We start from the raw sequence: 26,911 nt of genomic DNA on the forward strand, positions 1-26,911 counted from the left end.
TGTGATAGGTGCCCCACTGTTCCTGGGCATCTCTTTAGAACACAGGAGAATGGGTCGGGTGTTCCATGTAGCAAAACCTCACTCTGAAATAGGGTGTCCCTCTCCTTTGTGGCACCATACACTTGTCAGGCACAAACCCCTGCTATGACACTCACTTTCCATGTACTGTAAATATTAAAAATTAAATTCCAAAAGTTACTGTTTCTTTGAGACTTCAGGATCTGGTTTTCCTTGCATTTCTCCAAGCTTGATAATGCAATGCCACGTTTCCTAATGTGAGGAGAGAGCCTTTCGCACAAAGCCTGCCCTACAGTTCTGTGTCAGCCTCCAGTCTGGGCTTCTTTAGAGGTGTCTTTGCTAAGCCTGGTTGCACCAAAACCAGCCCCATGTTGGGCTTATTCATCCAGTTCTGTGATCATTTACAGGAGATTCACAGAAGGGACACAGAGGGAGGTGCAGGCCAAATCCTGCTCAGTTTTTCCCCAAAAAGACCCAGCTTTACAGCCACCGCTGGATAAGGACAGAGCAGGAGTCCCCAGCTCCTCCCCATGGGAGGAGCAGTATCAGGCAGCTACTCTCTGTCCAATAAATTCAAGTACTGTCACTTTTTGCTTCTGTAAAAGCAGGGAAGTGTTTTCAAAAGGAGATTTTGCTAAGCACCTTCCATGTGCACAGCTTGCCCATGAGGTTCACTTCATTGATTGATTTTATTATCGTGACAGACTTTTGTAATAATCCCCATGTTCTCTTTGATGCACAAACATCATCCTCTCTGCCCAGCACTACAGAAGCTTTGTAGCTCAACCATTCTAACAGGAAAAAGGATCTGCCCTTTAAAAAAAATCCCCACAATTTAGAGACAACTGTGATGTGGTGCAACGGAGGTAAGATCCTAACAGGAATACATTTGGCAAATGTATGCCTGCTGCAATTAACAGGCAAGCTCCTCAGGGAAGCCCTGGATCTTCCTTCTCAGAAAATCTGATTTTAATGGAACCACAGTAATCAAACTCCAGTCTTAGATTTGCAGAGTGGAGTGAATAGAATTATTTCAGAGTTTGTAGTAAAACCACTGTAAAGCTGAGACACAGAGCTACAAATATGCCATACCAATACCTATCTTACAAGAATATCCTGGGCTTTACTAAGGTTTGTGACAAGCTTTACTAAAGTTTGCCAAAATCTCCAAAAGTCTTCAGAGAAAGGCATTGGAAAAGGGCCAAGAATTGCTAAGGAAAGCAGTGATCTTTGGCTAGCAATGTGCAATTCCTCCTTGACATTTGTAAATGTAGAAATGTATGTGAGCCAACTACTCTTGCTTTCCAAAGATTCATCTGGATTATCTGGCACCTGGTTACAGGTGTTACTTCACAATACTTGGCAAACACCTAAAATTATTTTAAAACTTATCAACTGAAGTCTTCTAAGAAGACATACTAAAGCTCAGACAGTTTATTGTGCTTTTCATCCTGCTTAGGTTATCTCTTTGGTTTAGAGATACAGCACCTTAATATTTACATGGTATTAAATGTATTTATCAAGAAAAGCAGTGAAGTTTGAAGTTTGCATTGTTCCTGCCTGTGAGAAGCAAAGTAGTTTCTGATGATGTCCTTCAGAATTAACAACACCACTGATTTTATAAAGGCACTGGCAAAACTGACAGACTAAAATACAGCATTAACAGCATGTGAAGCTTAGAAAGGGGCTCCTTGAAAAAGGGGAGATAAAAGGTACATCTTAAAAGTGAAGTAAATATTTATGTTGCATTGAAGGTAAAGTAGTTTTAGAAAAAGCCTGTAAGGATTTTTTGGGATCCCTTTGAGGTACAAACTATTTTATTAGCTAGCTTTTTTAAGCAATCATTTTGCTGCCATTGGCCATGAACACTATGCTTTTCACTGGGTCAGTCTGCATGGAGAAAATAAATGCAATTAAAAGTGGTGTTATTTTTTAATTCCCTCACTGGAGTTGGATATGGAGCTACTAAGAAGGCAACATCTGCCCTCCCACAGCTCACAGTGCAGCACTGCAGGCTGCCTGGTGGCTGAAGGGTGATACAGCAAAAGGGATGCAAAACCATCTCATCCTGCCCACAGAGCAGAATTACCCACTCCTGACTCAGGTGATGGATCACATGTCTGCTCTGAATCCTGCAGAAAACCACCAAACTCCACCTAAGGAAATAGCTTTGGGAAAGAAACTGGTTTTGCAGTTAGGTGCTGCCTGACTGGACACCCCTCAGCCTTTCTGGAAAAGAAATTGTTCCAGGGAAGGCAGGGTCACTTCCACTGCCTTGAAAAGTCAAAGGATAGCAAAGAGACAGGACTGTCTAGGCACAAGCACAAACAACCACATTGGGTTTTGATCACTGTACACATCTTTGGTCCTCCTGCCAGGTTTGGTGGTGTCTCTGGGGGGGAAACACTGCACACTCTTCAGTGAACCACTCAATGGGTTCACAGTGAGAAGTTCTTCCTGTTTAACATAAAGCCACAAGCAGAGACACAAAATTGTTACACACAACAGCTGCAAGACTGTGATTTCTTTATCTTGTTCTACTGTTATCCAGGTCTGCACAGTTATTTATCCACAGGTACTTGCAGGGCAACCAACACACATATTTAGACACTGATTATGGAAACTTCATGTCCAGCAGTGGCTGAAAAACATTTTGCTTAGCTTTTAATAAGGCAAACATACAGACTTCACTGTGCCAGCTCATCCACATCAAGTCTGTCTAATACTAGTCTGATTTTCTGTGAAGCATGTGATAAGCAATGTACTAGTGCAACAACCATGAATCAATATCAAGCTTACCCTTCACAAAAAAAAAAAACCCCAAAACTGTGTAGATGTAGACATTGTAGGGGATTGATATTTGCAAAGTAGGTCATAGTAAAGAATGAATAAGATGGCAAAAAAATGTAGAAATGAGGTATCAATTAGCCTAATGGTTGGAGTGGGCAAACTGGTCAAGACATACTCATGCTAAATTTCTTCTTCTGACTCATGATCTCGTTCAGATGTTTTCAGTAAACCCATTTCCATGGACTGGGACTGCTTAACCTTCGAACGGACCGCCCTGGAAACAACAACAACAAAGATGTTAATGGTAACTCAAGGGCTCATCTGACCATTTTTTACAGGGTAAAATCCTGCTTAACTCTGGTTCTTGGGTTCTCTAGCTGGTCAGAGTGACCCCGAGATGCGTTAGAAAGTCTCTTTTCCCAGCCTGGCGGTCGAAGAAGGAGTCAGAACTCTTCATTTCTCAGTCTCAAGGTTGTTTATTGTTTCTTATCTATAAAATTCTTTCTCCTGGCCTGCTGAGGTCAACCCAGCAAGACAGACAGAGGCATTCTGCCTGCCCCTGGGGTGGTGTTATCTTTTTATACTAAAAACTACGTGTACAATGTTTACAATTACTTTCCAATACCTATCACCTATGTTAGACAGTGAGCTTCTACTCTAAACCAGTCTGTAGGTGCCAACATCACCCAGAACATGGAGGCCAAGAAGGAGAAGGAGAAAGGCTGGACATGCCCAGATCCCTCCATCTTGCCTCCTGAACCCCCATTCTAAAAACCCCAAAAATCTATTTCTAACCCTGTGATAAATTCACTATCATTCTACTTAAAATTTCAAGGCTTGTAATTCTTCATATAACATTGGTAATTGTTTTTTCCAAGGGCTAAATCAAAGGCACAGGGGTCTTGGGCTCTGTGCCAAGGTCTCTGAGCTCCCTGGGCAGGGTCTCAAGCCCTCCAGGTCAGCCAGAGGAATTTCCTGGGTTCCAACAATCAGCAAGTTAGGATGACTCCTTCTGTGATTCTGTGGTTAGGAAGTGCTGCCTTTACTGATCTGTACTCAGCTTGCAAGCTCTTGTTCCTATGGACATATCCCAGAGCACTCCAAACAAACCTCAGTGAACCCCCCAGAAGGTTCAGTGTCGTGCAGGAGCTGTGCCCACATGGGAAGGGACCATAAAGCTGTGAGAAAGAGTCTGGCTAAACCACCCTCAGAGGGGAGCTCTGCCTGTGTGCCATGATCAGCCTTCTCTGGGGCCTCATCTGAGGCTGCAGCAGCCACTGGTCCCAGCATCAGAAAGGACCTGAGATTGCTGCCCCTTTCTCAAGAGCTGCCCCTCTTTATACAGTAAAGCAGTTACCCAGCCTCGAGTGCTGGTGCCTCTCAGACTGAGACACAAAAAGAACTGGCACCTCAGTGCAAATCAAGACTGGAAGAGCTATGTATTTAACATGATTAAATAGGGCTATTAGGATGGTAGGGATAAAGCAAGGGTGAGAAGCATGTTTAGGACACTGCAGGAAAAGGCTTGGTAAGGTCCTGTGGACAGAAGGTGATCACATTCTGTGATCTGATGGCAGAGGCATTTTTACAGCCAAATTAACACTGCAGTTGGAATTTTGTCAGAATTAGCACTGGGCAGTGAGGAAAAGGGCTAACTTTAGACATTAGGGGGTGAAAATGACTGGTGAAAAAGAAATCAGGATTGATCACAGGAAATTTCTAGCAAGGAATTCTGTGTAATAATCTTCAGAGTAAAGTCATGAAGCCTGCTCTTTAAGCCACTTAAAATTAGCAGAGATGAGCAGTTGGAGTCTGCAGGTAAAAAACTCTCCTACTTCTGACTTTATATGCACTTACAAATGTGGAAGACTATTGGTGCTCATTTTATGTGAGAAGTATTATGCTATGCTATCAGAGCTGTATTTATGGATGCATTTTTCCCCTTTTTACTGAAGCAATACCATGTGCTTTTCATTGATTACTAATAACTATTTTTATTTTACCTTGCAAGACAATTACTTACTTCATAGAAACCTTTTCATTTGCCAGTGAAACTTTTCTAAAATAAACCTCCTACTAAACTAAATAGACAAGTCACCAAAGTTTCAGTGTTTCAAGTAACTTACCAGCTGACAATTGTGTAATTCACTGCAAGTATAAGAAAAGCAAAAGCATAATGCCAGCAATAGCACATGGTCAGAAACATCATGTTAGTGTGATCTGTCTGATTCCACTCTGGGCTTCCATTTGGGGGATAAAGCACAAAGCCAATCTGTAATAAAATAAAAGAGATTTAGTACATGTCATTTGATGAGCATCCTGTGCCATATTGTGTTTTATGCTACCCATCACAAGGCAGACATTTAATTTTCTTATGGTGTTGCTTATTTCTGTGTTTATTATTAAAAACAATTTTGTAGTCAATTTCAGGTGTGATGGAACACTTTAAACAGCTCTGTGCAGAAATGCCTTTGAAGATAAAGTGACAGTCCCAGAGACCCACTGCTCTTGCCCACAAAATTAAGGAGCCTGCCCAACAGCCCAGCCCTGCAACAATCACAATTATGCACTGCAAGGAGAGGGGCTGGTGCTCAGCCCTGTGTGCTCTGAACTGAAATCACCTCATGGATCAGAAAAGCTGCCTGGCCATTTGCACTGCCTCCCTTCTTCCCAGAAGTGGCTGGGAATGCGTTACATGGCTGGGAAGATGAATAATCAATGAACTAATAAAAGAGAGCCACAATTCTATTTCTTCTGGGCCATCCAAGGGAAAGGCCCAGATGGGAATGGAATAAAAATGGAGCTTCTTCATGCAAGACTGTAAGTTCATGTGAAATACATGGCTGATTTGTTTATTCAGAGCTGGGAAAGATCAGATTCATATTTGTGCATAAAATGGGAAAACGGTTAATCCTGTGGCTATGCAGGGTTTGCACGACAACACCAACCTCTGTACTGCTTAATACTATTCAAAGTCCTCACTCAGCAGTTTAGCTGGGAATTTAGAAACTGGGAAGAGGAGAGGAAGAAGGAGGGGAGTGAATTTTGCATTTCCATGCAGAGAATTCAATGAATGAGGGTGTTGATGATGCAGAAAGAAAGTCCCTTTACCTTTTACAAATTTCCTGTGCTGCAGCCAGTGTGTGGTTTTCAGTCACACAGATGGTTGAAGTCTGATGCGGGTGTAAAAAAAGCCACACTTAAATTTTTTCTATTTTTAGTACTTCAATTTTTACTTTGAAACAAAACCCACATTGTCTCTAGAGCTAAAGAAATCATCTGTTCTAAAATTAGATTAGGCAGAAAACAATGAATAAATGGTTGCATCTATTCCTCCTATGTAAAGCTTCTTAAATCACTGGCTGGAAGTTTGCAAACAAGAAAATAAAACAAGAAAATGAAACAGCAAGTGCTGCAGCATCACATTCTTGAGTTCACTTATAGAAAAATACAGCCAGTTCTGAGGTCTGTCTCCATGCCAGAGAAAGCATTTAAGTATTTGATTTGGTGCTGAGTGTCCAGTTCTCCTAAGAAACAGCAAACATTTTTATTCATCTTGTCTGGCCAGCATAGAAAAAAGGGAAGCCAGTCTAGACATGCCGGAAGGAAAAATCATTGGAGTGACCTCAATTCCCCACTATAAGATGAAACACACATCAGCACCAGTGCTCCTACTTCTGTTACAAACTCCTAGCAGCTCCTTAAATCTGTCTCTTGTTCTGACAGCAGAGAAAGAGTCACTGTCAAATATCTGTTATTGGATAGACTCACGAGTAAGTGAGGGCATGGAAGCTACATTTTGAAGAGTCCTTTCAGGAGCCACATCCCTGAAATATCAAAGTTTTGGCTGTTCTTTTTTCTGCTCAGCTCCCAGAGCACTAGAAAAGCAGGAGGCTTTACACCACCTAGTCTCCTAATGAGAATCTGTAACTTAAATGCCTTTTGGCAATATCAATGAGGCCTTTGCCTCACCTGTCCTGGGTGTCTACTCACTGCTCCAGCAGCTGATAGTAGAGACTCTTTGTAAAGAACAACATCTATTTTCATGCTCTAAAATCACTGCCACTTGGCTGGCAAAATTGGAACAGGATGTTACAGGGATCAGAGAGCTCTGTAATGTGGAGAACTCAAGGAAAACACTTTAGCGTCTTTATTGATTCAAATAAAAGGCACTTGAAGTAAAACAGTTGCTGCTGCTTCTTCTTCTTCTGTAAAATGGCCATGAGAAGTACTTTTATCTCTTAAAAGGAAAATTTTTTCTTTAAAGGAACTTATTTTCTCTAAGTCTTTTCAGGTCTGTGTTTAAAAGGCATATCCATAACCTGTGAAACATCTGCAAAGGGTTAAATGACTAATTTTGGTGAGGAAGAAATTACAAAGGCAGAAAAGTCCTACCTGCCAGAACCAGCTGCCCTGTAATATGCAGAGGCTTGTACGGAGCATCTCTAGCACAATACTGCCGCGGAAAAAAACTTCCAAAAATATGCAGGCAGCAGCTCCAAAGATAGCAAATAGCAGTAACTGATGAACATGGACATCCAGCATGGCTCTTCCATGAAGATGGTAGCAGAAGAGAAAACCTGGAATAAATTGTGATCAGTTTAAGATCATTTCTTCCCTTGCAATTTCCCTGCATCTGCTTTTAGAAAACAGTGAAACATTTCTGGCATTTTTCTTTATGCCAGTATCGCCTTCACTCACATTGGCTTTAGCTAACCAATTGTGCACCATCTGAGTACCTACATCAAACACATACCTGAGCTACTGAGCCCTTACCCAAACCAGGCTTCTGCTGCGATTTCCATAACATTTATGTTGCTGTCTAAGCAGGTAGGAAAGCTAAGATACACCTCTACAATGCAGGATCATGACCTGGGCAGTGTAATGAGGGCCAAGACTGATCTTTTTCTGATCTTTTTGAAGTGTTTCAGGGAGTGAAACAGGCAGCTCCCAGAGTGTCATTCTGCAAGGCTGATTTGAGATTCCCAGACTGTCTTGGATTGCCAAACAAATTGTATTCTATTTGCCATCTGTATGGCAGCTGTCTTCTGTTAATTGGGCAGTTTTCCTTATCTCTTCCACACCCAATCCTTCCTCTGGGGAGACACCTGCTCATAACAGGCTACTGAATATCACTGCATGACTGATAAGAACTATAGCATCCCATTGTGAGATGCTCCACCCAGAGGGAGGAGCCAAGCATTGCTACCCAGATATAATCTGGAGATTATGGTCCTGGTTTGAGAGGAAGTGAGTTTTTTGGGATGCTGTGGTCAAACCAATAGGTGCTCAGATCTGAATATTGGCACCTGGTATGGCCACTGAGGACACGGATATGCCTCTGAGAACACAGGGGGTTAAAAGCAGAGAACTCCCAGGGGGAAGCTCTCTTGGGTTCCCTTGGTGAAAGAGGTCAGAGCTCCCTGCCCAGCTGCGGGCTGGGCAGGGCAGGGGCAGCCGTGCGGCCGGGTGAGGTAGGCCGGGCCTTGGACAGAGAAGGGAGGTGAAGGCCCCTGCGGGATGGAGGGGTGGAGGAGCACTGAGAGGCATCGGGCAGCCACCGCCCACCAGGAGAGACAGAGAGAGAGACAGAGACAGAGAGAGAGAGAGCGCGCTGGTGCCTGTGCTTGTGCCACCTTGAAATTTGATAGCATGGCTGGCTGAGAAGAAGAGGGGGGATGTGGCGAGAAGGTGCCCGGCAGGGCAGCCGTGGGAGTTCTGGACAGGCAGAGCCTGAGATTTTGACCCTTTTCTTGGATGATGGAAACCTTAAAAATGCTGATCCTCCTGGAGCTGAATGAGAAGAGAGATAGAGATGAGAAGAAATGGGCCACGAGAGAGGTGGAGAAGAATCTTAGGTGGGAGGAGGTGATGGAGTGGCCTTTGGCTGGACTTTTCTTGTATAGCCATGGACAGAAACATTTTTCCTGTGACACAGAGACTGCATTTAGGGGGAGGCAATGGCTCAGAGCCAAGAGAGTGCAGTGATGTGATGTGAAGGAGTGCGTGGACAGAGACGATGGGTGAGGAGGGTGATGGTGGCGCCCTCCATCTTCAGTGAAGAAGAAGATCTCTGTTCTCGAGACCCCTCGGCCCCAGGGGGTGAATTTGGGGGGGGGAACAGGTGTCCCGAAAGTGAGAGACTGTGCTCTTTTTCTTTTTGGAAGTGGGCAAAGCACCCTTAAAAGGGGAACCCTAGAAGCAGCTCTGGTCCATGCACAGTGGTGAAAGCACTGGGCATGGAAGGAAGATGTCACGATGGCAAATGATCTCTGGGCAGCGCCACGTGTGACATGGAAACACAAGAGGTCTCAACTGTGTTTCCAGGGGAAGCCTATGGCACAAGAGGGACTCCTCTCTTCTTGATGAACTGAGAATTGATTATCTAAAGGGTGGTGATGGACTGAGAGTTGGTGATCTGAGGGATGGATGTATGGGAAATTTGGTGGGGGGAGGGAGAATGTTTTTGGAAGGCTTTCATTCTTTCTGTGTGTTTCTTTTTACATATAGTTGTAGGTTAATAAAGTTTTTCTTCTTCATTCCTAAGCTGGAGACTGCTTTGCTCTATTCCTGGTCACATTTCAGACCAGACACCAGGGGGAATGTATTTTCATGGGGGCCACTGGCATTGTGCCAGCGTCAAACCGCAACAAACACCAGCACGGCTTCTCCACTGGATTTCCCAGAGGAGCAGCTGCCTCTTCCACTGGACCTTCAGAGGAAGACTACACCCTTCTACAGGATCCCTGCTCAACAGAACCACACCTGACACTCCAGGAGGGCTGCAGCCACAATTCCAATTGAACTGCTACCAACACCCTGACCCACAGGGTGTCAGGCTGTATTCTGACTCTGTCAGTGTTGTTTTAGTTTACTGCATTGTCTATTTTATCTTTTTATTTTCTTCCCTAGTAAAGAACAAAATAAAATGCTATTCCTGCTCCCATATTTTTGCCTGAGAGCCCTTAATGTAAAATTTATAACAATTCAGAGAGAGGGGGTTTACATTTTCCATTTCAGGGGAATGAAAATATGTGCCTTAGCACACACCTCTCTTTCCAAACCAAGACACAGAGCAATGATCAATACCCATCCACAGGGTTCATGCACATCCCTGAAGGGAGAGGTAAACTGACCTTCAATGAAGACTGCTATGGAAAGCATCATCCTGTCCATGGCCGCTGGCAGCGCGTTGGTGCCGTGAGCCACGATGTCCACCAGCCCTGAAATGCCATAGAAGAGATACATGGTGGCATGCTGCCAGTTCATCAAGTGGTCCCAGTGCTTCTTCTCGTAGTTGTACAGCTTCAGATGAGGTCCATCAGGAACAAACTGCTCAGCCACCATCCCTGTGCATGAAACAAGAAGAAAAACCATTTGTTCCGGTGCTTAAGGTATAAAGTGATGGCAAGTCCTTACACAAACAGTAGAGACAGCAATACATCCCCATGCAGCATAATGCCAGAAAGTTTGGGGTTTTAGCATCACATAATCTGGAGAGTAGATTGCCAGGGGAAATCAGGCTTCAGTTCCACTCCTGGTGGAACTATTTGCATCTTGCAGTTTCCAGCAATCAAAATGAAAACAGCTTATTCTGTGCTGCTTTTTCTTCTTTCAAACAATTGCTATTGTAGTAGTCCTCTGACCAAATTTTTCAGCTGCCTGTTCCAATGGTTCAAACATGAGCATAACACACGTTGAAGTCTCCAAAAGAAAGATTTACCATTTCAGTGCCCATCCACATGCAGGATGACAGAGTTCAGACTCATAATTCAAATGGGATTTTTCCTCTAAAGCCATAAAAGGAAACCCCTCCACCGTGCAGAGTTATTAAAAGTCCCATGTATGTACAGGGAGTGTACAGGGAGTGAGTATTTGAATCACTGCCCCACTCTCTCCCTTACCTTGGCCCCTCAGTGTTTTGCTAACTAGCTGAGGTATTCCAGCAAGGGGAAACTGCTTTTAAATGCTTTATATGATCAATGAAGTTTGGGGAGGGTTTAAAAGTTGTTCTGCTTTTAAAACATAAAAGCTGATTACATTGTTTATAAAGCACAGACCAGCATCCTGCTGTAAAGTAGATATGCTGTAGAGCAAATGCAGTGTTGTTCCACCTTTATTTCCAGTTTTCCTACCATGGAAACAGCAGATTTTACTCCTGTTGCCTTTACTTTCTGCCTTAGCCAAGTGGTTTTTCCATACTTTTGATTTGAATTGGAATTTCCATATGTTAAAATAAGAACCTGTGGTTTTAAAGTGAAAATAAAACCAGTACATTAATGTTTTAGCTGCCAAACTACCTCTAGACACAGACTGGGAGATTTGTAGGAAAGGTGTCCACAATCATGCCTCAAAATGAATGCTATTATTTAGATTTTTATCATTTTTAATGATAAAACTGTAGACACAACACAACACAGAATATCTTAACAAAGCGGAAGAAAAAGCAGGAACAAGATTTTGTCACAGCCTGCAGCTTGATTAGAAATGAGGAAATTCTTGGCATCTAAAGAAGAGTAGACAAATAGAATCTAGAAGTGCAAAAATGCTTAAAATTTAGCTATTTTTCAACTTGAGCTGCAGGTGCTGAGCTCCTCAGATCCCCTGTTGTTTAGTTTACTTACCCTCTGAAGCCAAATCACTACCACACAGCCTGCCAGGATGGAAACAAGAATTAAACCCTTTCAGCCAGCTACACAGCTCCCAAAGTCATCCCAGTGGATTTGTACCAGGCCTGGACACAACAGAAGAACAAACAGCTCCCCACACCCCACCACAACAGTCCTGCAGCAATAAGAGCTGGAGTTCAGCCTTTTTTGTATGAATATTTTCACTTTTGACTGAGATTAATCAAAAAATCATCTGTATCATTTACATATTTTATCAATAAATCAGTGCAGGCTTCCAGCATCTGAGATGGTTGAATTCAAAATAGAAAAGCAACACCTTCACAGTCTGGTGCTCCCAGCGTGCACATGGGAGCCCCTTGCCTAAACATCTTGTCTCCCTCCCTGAACAGTGAACAGTACATGAACACTGAGATGTGGTCAGGAGCTGTCAAGTGGTCAAGAGTGGTCAGGAGACCTCACAGAAGCTCCAGAAGAGCATTATGGATGGAAACCACGTTATGGCCACAGCTGCAATTAACAGTAGCAGCCCCACCACATCTCAGTGGTTAAAGGGCAAAAGAGCAGAACAAAAGGAGATTCATTTTATCAGAGAACAAAAGTTAAAGCAAAAAGTGTTAGAAGGTACAGCCTGCCCTTAGTCCACCTCACTTACCAATGAGGGCAAAGACAGCTTTGATGATGCCCTCCACAAACTCCAGGCGCTGGAATCCTGCCCTGGAACCAAGGTAGCAAATGTTCTTGTTTTTTCTACAGGCGTACTTCAGGGGGTACTTCACCGACCACCACAAGCCAAAAAGAAGGAAAAAGCTCCCAGGCAGGGCATGCCCTTTGAAATTGCCCATGGTTTTCTGCTAGGCAATACCTGAGGGAGAAACAAACAGAGACTGGTTATGGGAATAGTGTGAGAATTCTGTGGGCTATAATTCTAAAGTATCTCCTTGCGTAGATCAAATGGGTGTCACTGAACTGATTACTCACAGTTAATTTAAAAATAAATTTGGGTACTTATCCTCCCAGCCACTCTCCCCAGTTTCACAGCTTTGCAGAAGCAGCAGAGCAGCTGACCTGAAATGCAGAGCTGGAGTCAGCAGGGTAGGGGAAGGAAAAGCCATGGCACACTGTGTCTTGCTGTAGAAGTTGTGCTAGTGAAAGAGAGAACCTATATATTCAATATATACCCATCAAATGGGTAAATATTCACTAGTAAATTGTACTTTTTTATTTCAATCCAGATGTCTTGTTATGATTTACAAACATGAAGTAACTCTCATTATTTTATGGGTGAATTATGCACCCACCACTAGGTATATATTATCAAGTACATCAAGTGCACTGTGTGACAAGGTTACTGCTTGGTCAGGATTTTGTAGTCATTTAAAAGCAGTGCCGTTCATAATCCTAGTAATTCTGGTCATCATCCCAAAATTTGGCATAGTTGCCTTTGAGCCAGTGGCTTCTTCATTAAAATGACAGTTCTAACATTAAATTGCATTTTTTCTTTAAGATATTGTAAATTGAGTTATTCTGCCTCATGCCCCAAAGGCACACTGAGTCTCTGCACAGGCAGCAATCAAGAATAACCACTTTAGAAGGATTGGCAGTCTGTACTTTCTGTTATTATTGTTGCTGACTTAAAAGTTCAATTGCCACACTGCACTGGAGTTGTCTGGCTATGAATGGAACATGGAAGCTCTAGTATATTTTTCTTTTTAATGAGTATTTCCTATGGTCAACTCTGCATAAGAAGTTTTAAACTGCAGCTTCTGGGCCATGGAGCACTTGCAGAGTTCATTTAAGGCTGTCTAGTCTGTGTGAGCCCTCTCCTATTTCTGGAGGCTAAACTCCACTGAAAGCCTTAACTTTTTTTTTTTTTTTTAAGAGAAACTTTCCACATGCACAGGTCCTGGAGTTCTCCTAAGACTATCCAACTACACGAGAAAAGTGGCCTCTATAGCCACAAAGGAGAAGAAAAGAAAATGTGACTGTTCATGCATAGCATGAGTCTGGCCTGATTTAAACAGGATGCAATCCTGCAGCCCCTGCCTGTCCCCTCCTCTTCCAGAGCTGAACTCTCCCACTGTAAGGGCTGCTGAGTGGGAGAAGTGAGCTTTAAAAGCTTTCCTTGGATAATGAATAATGAATAAAATCTTACCTAATGTCTAGGGAAACACTAGGGAAGCACAAGAGCAGAGAAATGGGCCGAAGCAAGCCCATTCCTGGGTGTGTCCCTGCAGGTGTTGCAGGGTTTGCTGTCTGCATGTGGAAGTTGGGAAGGAGAGCATGTGGAGATGGGAAGCATCACCTGCCAGGCATGGGGCAGCAAAGGAGGTACAAGGGACATGGTTATGGACAAAACATAAAGGACTCCCACTTGGGGTTCCTGCTGTGTGGGGAAGGCCTCCAGCAGCTGAGGGTCCCGGAGCTGGGAGAGCATTTCTCTGCCTTCTCTGCCTCCCCCAGCACCCTTAAAGCTCTGCTGGGTTGGTGCCTGTGTGTTTTGTTTGCAGGTGGGGAAAGCACTGCTCACCCTGCAGCAGCCCACAGCACAGTGGGGCTCTCACTGGTGAGGTTTGGGGAGCTCAGCCCCACAGGTGGGACCCAGCCCTTGCTGTCTCAGCCAAGAGGTTCTTTCTTCACTTTGGGACACCTTTAGTTCAAAGACTCTGACCTGCCTGCACATCCCTGCCAGTACTCACTGCACCACTGTTTGCCTCAGTAAAGGGCAGCACTAACAGCTTTACAGTCCTCTAAACTGTGCTTTAACCTTTAAAATACTTCTTTTGCTTTTCAAACCTTAATTTCTGAGGTTTATTAAACATGCTGGCCTGGAAGGTGTTGCTGTCTTTTCAGTCACATTGGTCTTTTCCCTTCTTTGACTGAAAGGAAGAGGGGAGGAGAGGGGAGTGGCTTTTCCTCACCACATCTTACCTCACTGAGCACAGTTCATTGACAAGACTTTATTCATTGTCATTATTATTCACCACAGGTACAAAGCAGTTCAAAAGGAACAATTTTCCCTGTACTGCACATCAAAGCAAAACAATGGATTAGAAAGATCAATGAAACCTCTGAATAACCTTCCCTTTGGAGAGTACAGCTACAGTAGGAGTGAAATGAAGAATTGTGTTGTTATTTGTAGTAAAACTTCAAAAGTAATTCTTAATCTGTAAATTCTCACCTGGGTTACCTAAATTTTTAAACACTGAAGGATTTTTCTGCACTAAATCTGGGCAAACTATCAAGAAACTTTGTTTTGAGCTATTTTTTGCCTTTCAAAACAAGCAAAAAGAAGAAAAGACTGATACAGCAGCTGATGTTCCACATCCAGTATAAACAAAATGGAACCAGAAAAATTGCTTTTTTTGCTAAAAGAAGTACAATCACATATTATTAGCTTTACAGAGTGTAAACTTCAGATTGAGTTCATCCAATGGTGTTAGGGATTTTTTGTAGGATTTCTCGAGAAAGACACACATCGGTTCTGCTGGCCAGCTGTTGTGGCAAGTCTTTGGAATGCTGCATCTCAACACAGCTGGTTTCAGAAAGGAGTTATACAACTTACCCTTTAAAGTTTTAGTGAACTTAAAAACATCATGACAGAGCTTGCCTTAAACTGAATAAACTTCCCAATTCATGAGTTTTCTCTTTTCAGGCCTGAGAGTTCCATTTGGTGAGTCTAGAATTCACCTGCCAACACCCACTGTTTTGATGTGACTGAGTTTTGTCTGCAAACAAACTGGGGGATATTGCACAATTTGGGGGCTTAGTATGAAACTGAGGATATGGTGAGGCTAAGCACAGACTCCTCAGTAGGAAAGTCACTGTGGGGTCAGGAGATGCATCTGGGAGGTGGAAGGCTGAGGTGTAATGGGAGGTGAAAGGAGAGGAGAACAATGTGTCACGCTGCTGCCTTTCCATGAGGCACTTTGGCATTCCCCTGTGCAGCCTGGGACAAAACATCTGCCAGCTCTTCTGCACAGCTTGAGAGCCAGACAGTTTTAGTACAGCAGGTGCTATTTATTGGATAAAGATGGCATCAGCATGTTATGACAATACTTGATAAATTTGAGGGATTATTTTTACAGAGCCTTATCAATCTGTATCAGCAATGTCAGACTGATGTTGCAGGATGTGCAAATCCAAGACCCTCTCTTTTGCTCTCACTGATTTCAGGGCCAAGGCTGTTGGCAGAGCCACAGCCATGTTCTCAGCAGCAAACATTCCTTGCTGCCCACAACCCTCCCTACAGTTCACCATCTTAGACTGGATATCAGGAGAAATTTCTTCACTGAAAGAACTGTCAAGCCACTGCCCAAGGAAGTGGTGGGATCATCATTCCTGGAAGTATTTAAAAGGTATGGAGATGTGACTCCTGGGACGTTGTTTAGTGGAGGACTTGGCAGTGCTGTGTTAATGGTTGGACTCAATAATTTGAAAGGTCTTTTTCTACCTGAGTTCTGTGATTCTATGGTCTGCCAGAGCTGTAAGCAGAGTTGACCCACACACAGGGGCCACGAGGCCTGGCCCCAAAGCCACCTGGTCCCACAGGTGCCACACACATTCCTTTAGCTGGTAACCTGCTTCACAGCTTCAACTCTGTCCAAATGCTTCTCCCAACCCTGCCAGGCAAAGGCAGTGGTTCTGATGCCTACAAAAGACAGACATCAAAAGGCACACAGCTGGCATCACAGAATTACACAGAATCACTAGATTGGAAGAGACCTTCATGATCATCGAGTCCAACCCAGCCCTAAAACTTCAACTAAACCATGGCACTGAGTGCCACATCCAGTCTTTTTTAAAACACATCCGGGGATGGTGACTCCACCACCTCCCTGGGGAAGCCATTCCAGAATTTTACCACTCTTTCTGTAAGAAACTTTTTCCTAATATCCAGCCTATTATCCAACCCTTGGCGCAGTTTAAGACTGTGTCCTCTCATTCTGTCCATTGCTGCCTGGAGACAGAGACCAAGCCCCACCTGGCTGCAGCCACCTTTCAGGAAGTTGTAGAGAGTGATAAGGTCACCTCTGAGTCTCCTTTTCTCCAGGCTGAACACCCCCAGCTCCCTCAGTCACTCCTCACAGGGTTTGTGTTCCCAGCCCCTCACCAGCCTCGTTGCCTCCTCTGGATGCACTCAAGCATCTCAAGGTCCTTCCCAAACTGAGGGGCCAGAACTGGACACAGCACTCAAGGTGTGGCCCCACCAGTGCCCAGTCCAGGGGAAGGATGACCTCCCTGCTCCTGCTGGCCACACTGTTCCTGACACTGGCCAGGAGCCCTTGGCCTTCTTGGCCAGCAGGGCACACGGCTGGCTCATGTTCATGTCAGCCAGTGCCCCCAGGTCCCTTTCTGCCTGGGCACTGTCCAGCCACTCTGTCCCCAGCCTGTAATGCTGCAGGGGGTTATTGTGGCCAAAATGCAGGACTTGACAGTTTCTCAAGGGAACTGGAGAAAAAGGTAATTAGGCATAATTATGGCAACAAACTCAATTGTTAAGGTAGTTTATAAATTTTAAGTACCGGCCAATGTTTCTGCAGCTGATTGGAATAAAGAACAAGAATAATTTACAGGTACCCATGAAAGTGAGATGCTTCTTTTTTTTAATGTGAGAACTCCATACATATTTTTTCTTGCCATAGCCACAGAAAGCACTGCATGATTAAGGTTTTTCCAGTAACTAGAAAGCTGCATGGTATTGCAAAAGTGTTTTACATCCACACTTTGCCAAACCAATACAGGCTGTTCACAACTGCAAACAAATTCCCCATGTAGCCATAAAGCTTTGTGTACCTGGGCTGCTCATCCCTCTGTTCAGGCTGCATCTTACTCCTTGGGGTCAGAAGGGAACATGGGATTCCACCGAAAAAGGAGGCCTCCAAGTGAGCACCCAAGAAAAGGTGTGTGTTTTTGTGGCTATTAAGAGCTGCCTTTTTAGCCTGAAAATTATCTCACACCATCAGAAGCATGAAAGGCAGGCAAGAAATAGACTCAGATTTAAATATCCTCTGATAGTTTCGGGAGAGATGTTTTGTAACATTTACCAGCTTGATTTCTAATCTCCACTTTTGTGGGGTCCAAGGCAAGACTGCAAGTGCTGTGGAGAAACCCTACATGCCACCTGGTTACTCAGAAGGCTTCTCCATTGCTTCTGGAAGAGCCAGGTTAGTTTCCTTTTGATCCCTTTTCCCTTTAAAGGACAGACAGAGGTTTAGGCAGCACAACCTCCATGGGCCAGAGACATGAGCAGCAGCTGAGCCAGAGCTTGCCCTGCAGCAGGCAGCTTCCCTTCCCTGCACAGTCTCCTGCCACAGCACTATGCCCTGCAATTTCCTGTGTTTGTCAAGCCCTGGGGGATTCTACAGAGGACTGTTCACCAGAAATGTGGATTTCTTTTCCAGAAATTACACAAGTTATAAAGCCACAAACTCACTCTGCTGCAATGCTTCCATTTCTTCTATACAACCATATCACAAAGGTTAAGCTCAAAGATTAAACATCACCATTTTTTTCTTCCATATGCTACATTAGAAAATAGTGATGTGGAGTTTATAATATTTGATGGGAAATATTTATTTATCCATAACAGCTGTGGGCATGGATTGTGATATTGGTGAGAATGATGTACCCAGATAAGAGGAGGAAATAACAATTGTAGACATTTTCCAATCAGCGCACAAGCTGTGATCGTACAGCTTTTACAAAAAATGGAAACTAGCAAAGCTGAAATGCATGTAAGACAAAGGAAATCACAGACAAGTTTAATTCAGTACCAGAGTTTCCTACTTGCAGCTATAGATCTATTCACGAGGCAAGTGCCTTTTGTCCTGCAGCCATTGTGCCGTAAACACCACGGCCAGCCAGGCTGATTGAAAAACTGTCAGCTCCAAGTACATTATTCACTAAACACACTCCTGGTTTCATGTCATGACTGAAAGCATTTCAGAGATTCCAGCTCCATGTTTCCAGATGAGATCACTGCTCTCTCTGGTGTTAAGGAAATACTCAGCTGGCACCTACAGCTGCTTTAGAATTAGACTGGAACTAAGTACTGTGTGTATGACTGAAAGCAGGACAAAGACTGTTTGAAATGCTGAAAAGTGACAGGTCAGCCTTGGTGGGTTTGGCTTAGGGGTGTGTGGGAGATAAAGATTTTCAGGTAAAGAAAATAAAAAGAAATGTCACAAACACACATCTCCAAAGTCTGTAGGAGAAGAATTCAAGCTTTGAGAGAATCTTCAAGCCTAGAAGACAGGGATGAAAACCAAAAATCCCAGAGGTAATCACCAGAAATCTACCTGCTGGCCCTAGAAAAAGGGACTCTGGGACACAATCTCCCACAGTGATGAGTTTGGGCCCACAGCTTGTACCTCTCTATTCTTTTTCAATGCCTCACATCTGTCAGAGACTGTTCCTTCCCAGATACTTGTCAGCCCTCTGAGTGCTCCTCACTGTGTTTGTTATCTCTCATGACCCTCCACTTTCTGGCTCTCTTTCCCTGTTCTCTGCACATCTGCTGACTGTTTCTGTTCCCACAGATGAGCAGGCTATCTCCAGGGGTTACCCGGGGACAACAAGTACTACATAACAATCTTACCATTGGCTCTTGATATCTGAGCAGCTGCTCCTCTGGGGATATGAAATTTTTAGTCTTCAGGACTGCCAAATTGGAGCCTTTCTCAGAGCACCACAAGTTCAAAAAGCTTACACACACACAAAAAGTAAACCTGGTAAGTGGATGGGACACACGAGAGTCATTTTTTCCTAGGAAAGATTCATAGTTCCTGTATTGGTCATAAACCCTGGTATTTCCTAGCACTGGCTGAAATGAAGGGTGAAATGTCAGGAAACTACTGCAGGTACAGCAGTGCTGCCTCTGGTGGGACCAGGTTTGGCCCCAGCCACCACAGCCACTTCCATGGCACAGTGGGGTGCCCCTCCATGGGCCCCCAGGCAGGGCAGCAGTTCCTTTCTCCACAGAGGGTCACTGCAGGCTGCTGCCCTCCAGCTGAGGGGCTGCAGCTCCTCCCAGCCTGGCAGGTTTTGCTTGTGTGTGGCAGAGGCAGAGTGCTGCCAGAGAGAGGGCATAAGGAGGGACTTGCTGTGACACCCTGCTGCTCTTCACTAACAGCTGAGAGCATCTCCCCTGTCCAGGCCACCCAGAGCTGGGCTCAGCTCTTAGTGCTTCCCTGTTTTAACCCGAGTTGTGCTGGCTAGTGACATTTCTATATGTGCTCACTCTCCTTTGGAAGTCAATTCCTTTTATCACAGTATCACAAAATCATGAAATTACAGAATGGTTACAGCTGCAAGGGACTTCTGCAGGTCATCTAGTCCAATCCCCCTGCTAAAGCAGGTTTATCTAGAGCAGGTTGCCCAGAATATCTTGAATATCTCCAGTGAGAGAGAATCCCCAACCTCCCTGGACAACCTGTTCCAGTGCTCAGCCACCTGCACAGGAAGGAAGTTTTTCATCATGTTCAGGTGGAACTTCCTGTGTTTCAGTTTGTGCCCATTGTCCCTTGTCCTGTCACCAGGCACCACTGGCAAGGTTCTGGCACCATCCTCTTGACACCAGCCCTTAGGATACCTGGATGTGGGTCCCTCTCAGCTGTCTCTTCTTCAGGCTGAACAGGCCCAGCTCCCTCAGGTGTTTCTCTGAAGAGAGATGCTCCAGCCTCCTAATCTTCCTTGTAGCCCTCTGCTGGACCCTCTTCAGTAATTCCTTGTCTTCCTTAAACTCAGGAGCCCAGAACTGGACACAGCACCCCAGATGGGGCCTCACCAGGGCAGACTGGCAGGGGAGGATTACCTCTGTTCTTTAAAACAGCCCAGGTCACTTCAATGAACAACCTCTGCAGGGCTCTAGCTATTCCTGGAGTTCCATGGTCCAGCAGAGGTTACACTGCCACTGTTATGAGTAGAACAGCTGCCCATTTTTTTTAAAGGTTGCAGAGTTCACAGGCTGGGCCAGTTGCTGCCCAACTGTGGAGTTCTAACTGCTTGTTATTGTGATCACCTGTGGTTTTTGTTAACTACCTGTCCTTGATGGTTAAGAATTCCCCCTTAGCCCGGACGTCGCCCTGCTGCTTCCTGGAGGATGGCACCCAGACGGTGAAGGGGACGGGACATCGAGTTAGCATGCAAATGACATCAGATCCAGCATGCAATGGGAGAAACCCTGCACCAAACCTAGCCAAAAAAACCCTAAAACAATGAGCGAACACAAAATTGATGAATCAAAGTGATGTCTAGATGTGAGGAACAGAATCTAGTATCCACCAATGCCTTTTTACTCCTCAGCCTAACCTAAAGATGTCAGCTAGACAGAGGACCTTGAATATTGACTCAAAAGGCAAAGGAATTTCCCAGTGCTCTTGTAAGGGCAGAACCCCCAGCTCTGTCCACTGACCAGTGGACAAAGCTGCAATTTTATTCCTTCTTCGAGTCATTCCTGGGAGCAGTGGCAGTGTGAGCATGGATGCTTTGGTTCTCCCCACCTGAGCTGATCACTTCTAATTAAGGCATTAAAAAGGAGAAAGATCTCCTGCCTGTGTAAATTTCAGCCCCTAGGATGATTATTCCATGGCTTTGCCACAAAAGCCAGTTCTGTAGGGTGCAATCTCTGACTCCTTTGTCTTTCCAGTTGTGTTCACTTGCATGTTCTTGGCTTCCTAGGAGGGAAAAGGCTTCCTAGGCTAGGAAAATGTCATGAGAGCAAAAGTTTGATGTATCAACTGATGATTTAGAGATCAGAGCCCTGCTCTGGAGAGGAAATAAAATAAAATATGGATTGGTTTCAGTTGGCATCCTTTTTATAGACCTCCTCCTACAGCATCTTGACAGTACAGTTGGGTTTCAGTGGAATGGTCTTGTAAAATAGCAAAGCTGACAGGACTACTGGACTATGGAAAATATTTGTAATAAATACTAATGACTACTTGGGCTGTGAAAGATCCTGCATTTGGCACTTACAAAACTCCTTACACACTCTTAGAAGTAACTGCAATTGTTATTTATGTCTCCAAACACTTCTTGAAGACAAGAAGACACAACCCAAAAAAATGGGGGGGGGGGGGGGGGAGTCTACTGAGAAAACTGAATGTTTGAGCGGTCTTCAGTGAATATTTTCACCAGCAAAGAAGCCATATCTGAAAGAAAGTTCTGTGCTTAGAGGAGGACAGGTCACAGAATCACAGAATCAATTAGCTTGGAAAGCACCTCTCACATGACTGAGTCCAGCCTCTGATCACCACCCTGCCAGCTACACCACAGGGCACTGACTGGCACAGCCAGCCTGTCCTTCAACATCTCCAGGGACAGTGACTGCACCACCTCCCTGGGTGGTCCAATGCAATGTCTAATCACCCTTTCTGTGAAGAAATTCTTCCTAATGTCCAACTGAAACCTCTCCAGGCACAGCTTAAGACTAAGCCCTTTCATCCTGTCCCTGCTTGCTTGGGAGAAGAGGCAGACCCACCCCTGGCTACAGCCTCCTTCCAGGTAGCTGCAGAGGAGGTAGAGGAGGGGTGAAGGCATCAGGGTGTGGAGTACAGGGCTTGCTGACCCCAAAGAGTTATAATTCCTTGGTTGCAAGGGTTTCTCCCTTACAATAACTACTGGTGACTGTGCAGAAAAGGCATTAGAATTTCTCTTCATTATGTACAGGACCAGACATTGGGGTGACCAAAGCCTTTGAATGAGAAACTGGATTACAAAGAAGACGCTGTTTTAAGGACTCACCAAATACTAACAAAATATGGGAAGCAGAATTGTCATCTGTGCTGTGTGCATTAGTAAGCTTTCATCTTAAGGACAGTCTCGAGAAAAATGGGAAGGGAGCTCATATCAACAAATGTGAGGTCATTATTAAGTCCTTGATGGTTTTAATAGGAAGGACTTTGTTTTTCTTACTGAAAAACTACAAAGAGACTCAGCTTTACAACAAGCAGGTGACACTTGTAAGAGCTGAACTTCTTCTGTCCCCTTCAGGGGAGAAGGCTGGAAACATGGGACATGTGTCCAGAATATTGGCTTCTGCTGTAAGACTGAGCTTCATTTTGCTGTCTCATCCCATAGAGAGCCAGCCGCTTGTTCATGAATCTCTGCTTTCTGAAGTTATTCCATTAAGTGTTCATAACCTTCTGATAAAGTTATAGAATAATTTGTGTTGGAAGAAACCTTTCCACTTGTCTGGGCAACCAGTGCCAGTGTCTCACCACCCTCCTCACAAAAAATTTCTTTCTTATATTTAATCTAAATAGACCCTCTTTTAGTCCTATCAACAAACTCTACTAAAAAGACTGTCTCCATCTTCAGCCACCCCATTTGTCTTTGCAGTACAGTTAGGTAGTGTGAGCCCTCATTGCAAACAAAGTGATTAAAAATAAATATTTAAATCTTATGCATTTGAAAATTGTAACTAATTCTATGAGTGCTTGAGTCTTACAGCATCTGCTGTGATAAGAAAAAAATATATTAAAATTTTCTTATCTGTAAATTCCACAAAGCTGTGCAACAGAGCAGGTGGGGTTTCCACCTAGAGCTTTGCCCTGATGAACCTGCCTTTGTACCTTGAAGTTTTCTCTGCAGTCTTGTCTGTCTGTCTCAGACTACCTGATAATACTGCTTCTCCAAGGGGAGCCAAATGCACTGCCTCTACCAGCTATAGCCTGGGGGGACACACTATCAACAGCAGAAAGCTGCGTGGATGAAAACCAGAAAGAGGAACACTAATGAAGAAATGGGAATGTTGGCAAGGCAGTCTGTAATAACACTGCTGCTAGCTGGGAGAAATGGCTGGCTGGCTTTGCCCAGCTAGAAGAGACAAAAGCTTGAGAGGTGTAGTTCCATTTTACAGGACCACCTCAAACTCATTACTCTGGAATCACTTTGTTGTGCTAATACAACATTAGCAGAGACTGAAGAGTCCTCCATGATACAGCAGCAGCAGCAGCTTCAGCTCCTGCAACCCCTCCAACAACACAATTAACAGAGGCAGCAGACCCAGCAAGATCCTCTTCCAAAACCACTGGCATTACAGATGCTACACAATTTGCCTTAGAAATGTCTCAAGTGCAAGGTAATTTGGAGCAAGAGTTTTAGGAGGGTTGCTCACATAGCATTAAAAAGTTATAGCAGGACCTGATTTAGGCATAAATTGAAAAAAGGGACTTAGGTCTCCTTTTTACCTTCTGGAGCCAAAAGCAGCACCAGGACCCAAGGTCTGGCTCATGCTGCATGATGGATAGAGCTGCCCCTGCAGAGAGTCACTCTACTAAAAGCAAAGGTATTTCAAAACCAATGTCAAATTATTTGTAATTCTTGGGTTTAGGAGCTTGTCTTGCTTGGAGCTTGGAAGAGACAGTCAAAATTACTACTCCTGCCAACTGCAAGTGAGCATGAGTGTGTTTGGTCACGTGTAAGAAAAAGGAGCCAGTTGACAAGAGTTCCAACACTGAGAAGCCTTGGTTCATGCACCTCTTCAGGCTGGAAACAAGGAGCCCATTTTTGCCCTGCTACACTGGCCATCTGCAGCACCGACTCAAATGATCTTTACAGGCAGATTTGTGGCAGGAAGAGAGTAAACAGCAGTTTGCCTAAACACAGGCATAATTATTCCAGCCACTCAAGGTTCTTTTGAGTTTTCTTCTCCAGCAGTTATTTCTACCCACAGTCTCCACAACTGTGGAGAGAAATCTGTTTGGTTTGCCCAGCTTCATTTGTAAAGAGAAAAATACAGAAAAAGCCACACAAGCAACCCTGAAAAGCAGCAAAAGACATCTGAGCAAACTTCTGAAAGGTAACTCCAGAGTCAATGATGAATTTGCATCTAAAGTGGATATTGGAAACACTCCTTTTACAAAGTACTTGCAGTGGCTTGGAGTACAACCTGTGCCACAATTTAAAGAGTTCCACAGAAACAGCAATATAAGATGATGCAAACAAAATTATACATAGTGGAGAAATCACAAGTCCTAAGTATCTAAATGCATGGTAATAATCAAACACTTGGTTCAAAAAGTAAAAAGCAGAAATACTTTGGTTTTAAGTACTTCAGTTCCCAAACTCTTCAGAAAGCCCTTTATCAAAAAGATAATATTTTTTTTATACCATGTCAAGTATTAAGTGTTATTACACTAAAATATGATTTATTGATGGAAAAGTTGAAACAAAATGGAACATATCCAGGGATGGAAAGTGTTTTTCTGAGGGTTATTCCGTTTTGAAATAAAATAAAGAGGCTAAGATAATTTTAGGGTTTCTCTCATAGAGTAGGAAGCCATGAAGTACATTTAAATTCTTTTAATTTTGCCTGGAAATTCAAGTTTGGATGTACATCTCCACTTGACACATCCAAGAGGGAGGGAGTGGAAGAAAAAAATCACGTAGTAAACTTAGAACTAAGCCGAACACTTAATCTCCCCTTTGTTTGACGACCCAGAGCCTCGGCTGCAAACCCCCTCGCCCGTGGGGCAGAACGCCCCGGCTGCTGCAAGGGCCACGCTCGCATTCCAACTCCGGCAACCCTGGTGAAAGCCATTGCTGATTTAAACGTCCCGTCCGCGCCTCTCACCCCAGAAGTGCCCCCCGAGGCAAACATGGAGTATTTGTCCTTTCAGCCGGCAAGACCCGACATCCCCCCGCCCTGCCCCGTCCCGCCGTCACCCCGGCCGGGGATCGGGGCCGCCGGGCCGCCCTTACCTGCGCCGCGCCCTCCCTCGCAGCCCCTTCTCCGCCTTCCTTCCTTCTTTCCTTCCTTCCTTCCCCGTCTCGGGGGTCTCGCTGCCGGCCCGGGCAGCGCCAGGGCAGGACCCTCCGGCTGCGGCCCCGGGGATGCGCCGCGGCCGCTCCAGATGTTTGCGCCGCGGCCGCTCCAGATGTTCCCCTGGCGGCCCCGTGGGGGGCGGGCGTTCTCCTCCCCGCCTGGCCGGGAAGGAGCCAGGGCAGAGCCAGAGGAAAGGGGCGAGGGGAAAGCGAGGGGAAAGCGAGGCTTCCGCGGGATCCGACGCTGCCCGCCCCCTCTCCTGCCCCGCTTTCCAGGAAAAGCGGCCGGGAGCGGGCAAGGCTGGCGGCCGGGGACAGCGGGTCCCAGGAGCCCGGCATGAGAGGAAAAATAGAAAAAGTAGAGAGTCTTTCAAAAGTACAAACCTTCCTTTGATCGCTGCATATAACAGAGGCCTTTTTTTTTATTTACACACGCACCGACAGCCGTGCCTTTCTCCACGAAAATGAGCACCCGTGGCTGTAATTCCTGTAATTTAGCAGGAATTTATGGTTACAGCCCTGAATCCAAAAGAAGAATGTCTAAAAATAAAATTTAAAGAACGAAACCACGGCTTTATTTGCAGATGCCATCCTGCAGTAAACCACGTAAGTGACATTACAGAATCATTCACAGTGGAAGGAAGGGCATCTCACACTGCACCACCTTTCTTACAACACCAGCACAGAACACCAATGATGCCTCAAATCTTTCACTGTGGAAAAATCCTCCTTTGAGGTATTTGCCAGGAAGTTGTGATAATCGGGTTTTGAAGCTCTGTTTAAGCTATGCCAGAAGACTCCTTTGACCCTTTTCCACCCCTGTCAGCATCAAGATCTTGTGTCGCCAGATCCCCCTGTGGCTGTAGGAATAACCAAGCAGAGGTGCTACTCTCCCTACCAATAAGTCACAACTTAGACTGAATTCTGAGCCACTCCCCTCAAGTCCCCTAATTTAAGATTTCTACTTTCATGATCCAGAAGCTTTTTTGTGGAAATTTGTGGGGGAAATCAATTCTACATAAGAATTAAAACTTTTTCGCACTCATCTTCTCAGGCAGCTGCATCCCTGCCTGCTCTTTAGCACAAAGTGACACTTTCACTCTTAGTTTAATAGTACTCCAGCAAATACCCCTCAGCATCTGGCAAGCAGATGCCTTTGCAGGTTGGATGATGTAATGAGTACAGAGAAAAGGGCAATAATATTTCTCAGAAGGATCACCTCTCTGCAAACAGTGCTTCAGAAATCCAGCCTCTATGAAAGTGCTTCCTAGTCTGAGTGACTTTTTCTGGTTTTTTTTTTTTCAGACAGCAGAATGCAATTTACATCACAACATTAGTCCCTATCTAATGGATATCCTTCTCTTGCAGGAGAGTTTTCAGTTAGAATGAGCTTAATCAGTCAATAATAGTGATAATTGTAATAACCTCTTCTTCTATTTACCACTGGTTTGATGCTTGTCTTGGCAGTGGAGCAACAATCACTTCCTGGGATTCCTCATTTCCATACACACTTAAAATTATTTAAAATTCATTCTAAGTGACAACCAATGTTGCCAATGTAAAAAACTCCAACTAGCATCCTCAGGCCCCTGCAGGGATCCTGCACTTCTGTGAGTCAGTGTGCATCCAAGTAACCACAGAGAAGTGCGTGCATAAAATATTCTACAAAACTGTTGGAGACTAAGGAAGTAACAAAACATCTTCTG

General features: G+C 44.5%; 1 protein-coding gene across 1 annotated transcript; it reads right to left on the reverse strand.

Moving 5' to 3' along the window:
• Positions 1-2,721: 2,721 nt before the first annotated feature.
• TMEM45A (transmembrane protein 45A) lies at positions 2,722-25,178 on the reverse strand. Its single transcript, XM_036406667.1, has 6 exons — positions 25,143-25,178; positions 12,091-12,300; positions 9,945-10,157; positions 7,204-7,388; positions 4,935-5,080; positions 2,722-3,082 (listed from the first exon to the last, which is right to left on the reverse strand). Exons 2-6 carry the CDS (start codon positions 12,278-12,280, stop codon positions 2,989-2,991), a joined length of 828 nt encoding a protein of 275 aa, XP_036262560.1. The 5' UTR covers positions 12,281-12,300; positions 25,143-25,178; the 3' UTR covers positions 2,722-2,988.
• Positions 25,179-26,911: the final 1,733 nt, after the last annotated feature.

This window comes from Molothrus ater, chromosome 2 (assembly GCF_012460135.2).
Source record: "Molothrus ater isolate BHLD 08-10-18 breed brown headed cowbird chromosome 2, BPBGC_Mater_1.1, whole genome shotgun sequence".
In the NCBI taxonomy this organism is placed as follows: Eukaryota; Metazoa; Chordata; class Aves; order Passeriformes; family Icteridae; genus Molothrus; species Molothrus ater.

What these genes read in the sequence shown, in the direction of transcription:
- TMEM45A (XM_036406667.1), bottom strand. Translation starts at nt 12,280, where the DNA reads ATGGGCAATTTCAAAGGGCATGCCCTGCCTGGGAGCTTTTTCCTTCTT. An exon ending in AGCTGTCTTTGCCCTCATTG is followed by an intron (nt 10,158 to 12,090) that starts GTAAGTGAGGTG and finishes TTTCATGCACAG; the next exon opens with GGATGGTGGCTGAGCAGTTT. An exon ending in AATTACACAATTGTCAGCTG is followed by an intron (nt 3,083 to 4,934) that starts GTAAGTTACTTG and finishes TGTTGTTTCCAG; the next exon opens with GGCGGTCCGTTCGAAGGTTA.